Below are 1,849 nucleotides of genomic sequence, written 5' to 3'. Positions count from 1 at the left end.
GCTGAATATCTAGGCTTGTATCAAAATATTCTAAATAAGTGTTTAAAAATATATGACAAAATTAAAAACGAAGTAGTCAAATTGTATAACAAAAGAAGGGAAGTGAAGGAAAAGAATGTAAACAAAGAAGTAAGAACAGTTATAGAACCATTTCTTACCTGATTCCTCAGCATGAGATTGTGCTTGCTGATTTTCTTCATGGCAAACCGCTCCTTGCTTAACTTGTGGCGCACTAAATACACTGCTCCATACGCCCCATTCGAGATGAGCTTTACATTCTCATAGTCCTCTTCTTTAGGGGTGCTTTTGGAAGGCGGAGTAGTCGAGTGCGTGGAAGACTGTTCAGGGGAGTACTCCGAGCTGGGGACCTTAGGTTGGGCTCCCCCACTCACTCCTGAGGTGCTTGTGCCACTACCAGCACTGTCCTCGGCATCTCCGTCCCCAGCTAAATCATCGCTGAGTTCTGTGGAGGTTGTCAAATATTTGAATCTTAATAATCAGGCAATAATGTCTTGGCAATTCAATAATCAATTAATCAACACTGTTACAATCTTGATATCAACATTATATTTCTTTATTTCTTATGCAACCAAAATCAACTGTATTACAAAGATGGGTATAATAAACAGAAGAGTTTTAACAAATGCATTCTGTGACTATATATTACCTAACTGAAATTACACTCAAAACTGTGAGTACAGCTGCAAGTCCTAAACCCAACTTACCAGCTAAGGGGTCTCGGTTAAGGCCAAGCTTTGTGATAATATACTGAGGAATGTCTGTCTTGATGCCCTGGCTGGTCCTGGCTTGACCCTCAGCCTGCTCAAGCAAGTGGTAGAACTCTTCGGGGTCAAACTCGAGACATTCCAAGAGTCGGGCTGGCCTTGACACGATCAGGAGCAGCTTCTTGATCAGGGAGGTCAGGTGTGCCGCAGCATCTGGAGACTTGTCTCTTGTCTGTTGAAGGAGAAGGGAGAAATTCCAGTCAGGGGAAATATAATAAATGTAGTAAGTGTGGACAGCATGACTCGATACTGAACTCAGAAGGAGAACACATTTCAAGATTAACTTTACTTAATCTATTGTCCTTTTTTTCTCTTTCATCAAATACTGTGTTATCATATATAGATATCTGCATTTTTAAAGCCCAGCCTGAACTATGGCTTACATTCCATGGATTAGGGGCTTGAAGCCATGGTATTGATATCCTCACTGATATTCTAACTTTACAAAGCAGGTCAAGCAGCTTATGAAAGTATACTATGCAGATTATAAAAATATTCATGTAGATATTGTCAATTCTGCTAAAAGACCTCATAATAATATAGTATCCATAATTAATCACCAATTGTGTTTATCGTTTTCTGCATCTGTACGTAGCCCAATCCCAGAGTAAAAAAGAGAGAAAACAAAGTCATAAGCCAAACCCCAATCACCCACCTCACACAAGAGCTTCTCTAGGTTCTCTGAGAGCTCATAAAAATATCGGCTTGTGATAAGCTTCTGCTGCGACTTCTCCAGACAGTCCTTTGCCATTTCCAGGACCTGGTGGTGGACGAAGCGTGCAATCGCAACAGCATCTTGGGCAATGTCTGAGCTTCCTTGTTCCTCCAGGTTCTTGTTATCCTCGATGAAGGTGTTCAGTCTCTCCTCCATCTGTTGCGTGGCCTGAAAGGAGAACCGGATGTTTGAACTTTTCGCATTAAGTAAAAAATCCAAGCTATATATCCAATAACAACATCTTCTTGAAAAACATGAAAGAACAATTTCATAAAAATAACTCCAATTTGAAAATATATGTAAACATTGCAAAAAAAAGAGAAAGAAAATAAAATTACTAGTACCTAAC

General features: G+C 39.8%; 1 protein-coding gene across 1 annotated transcript in view; it reads right to left on the bottom strand.

The window, feature by feature from the left end:
• LOC119586826 (microtubule-associated serine/threonine-protein kinase 3-like) overlaps positions 1 to 1,849 on the bottom strand; it is a gene marked incomplete at its 5' end in the record, with an annotated part of 55,250 nt that overhangs the window by 48,449 nt on the left and 4,952 nt on the right. Inside the window, 3 exon segments of the mRNA XM_037935550.1 lie at positions 159 to 463; positions 726 to 957; positions 1,441 to 1,668. Of these exon segments, the coding sequence (XP_037791478.1) occupies positions 159 to 463; positions 726 to 957; positions 1,441 to 1,668 (765 nt within the window).

Source organism: Penaeus monodon, chromosome 22, assembly GCF_015228065.2.
Source record: "Penaeus monodon isolate SGIC_2016 chromosome 22, NSTDA_Pmon_1, whole genome shotgun sequence".
NCBI lineage: Eukaryota > Metazoa > Arthropoda > Malacostraca > Decapoda > Penaeidae > Penaeus > Penaeus monodon.
The sequence above is the reverse complement of the archived record's forward strand: the minus strand, read 5'-3'. Positions and strand labels throughout refer to the sequence as shown.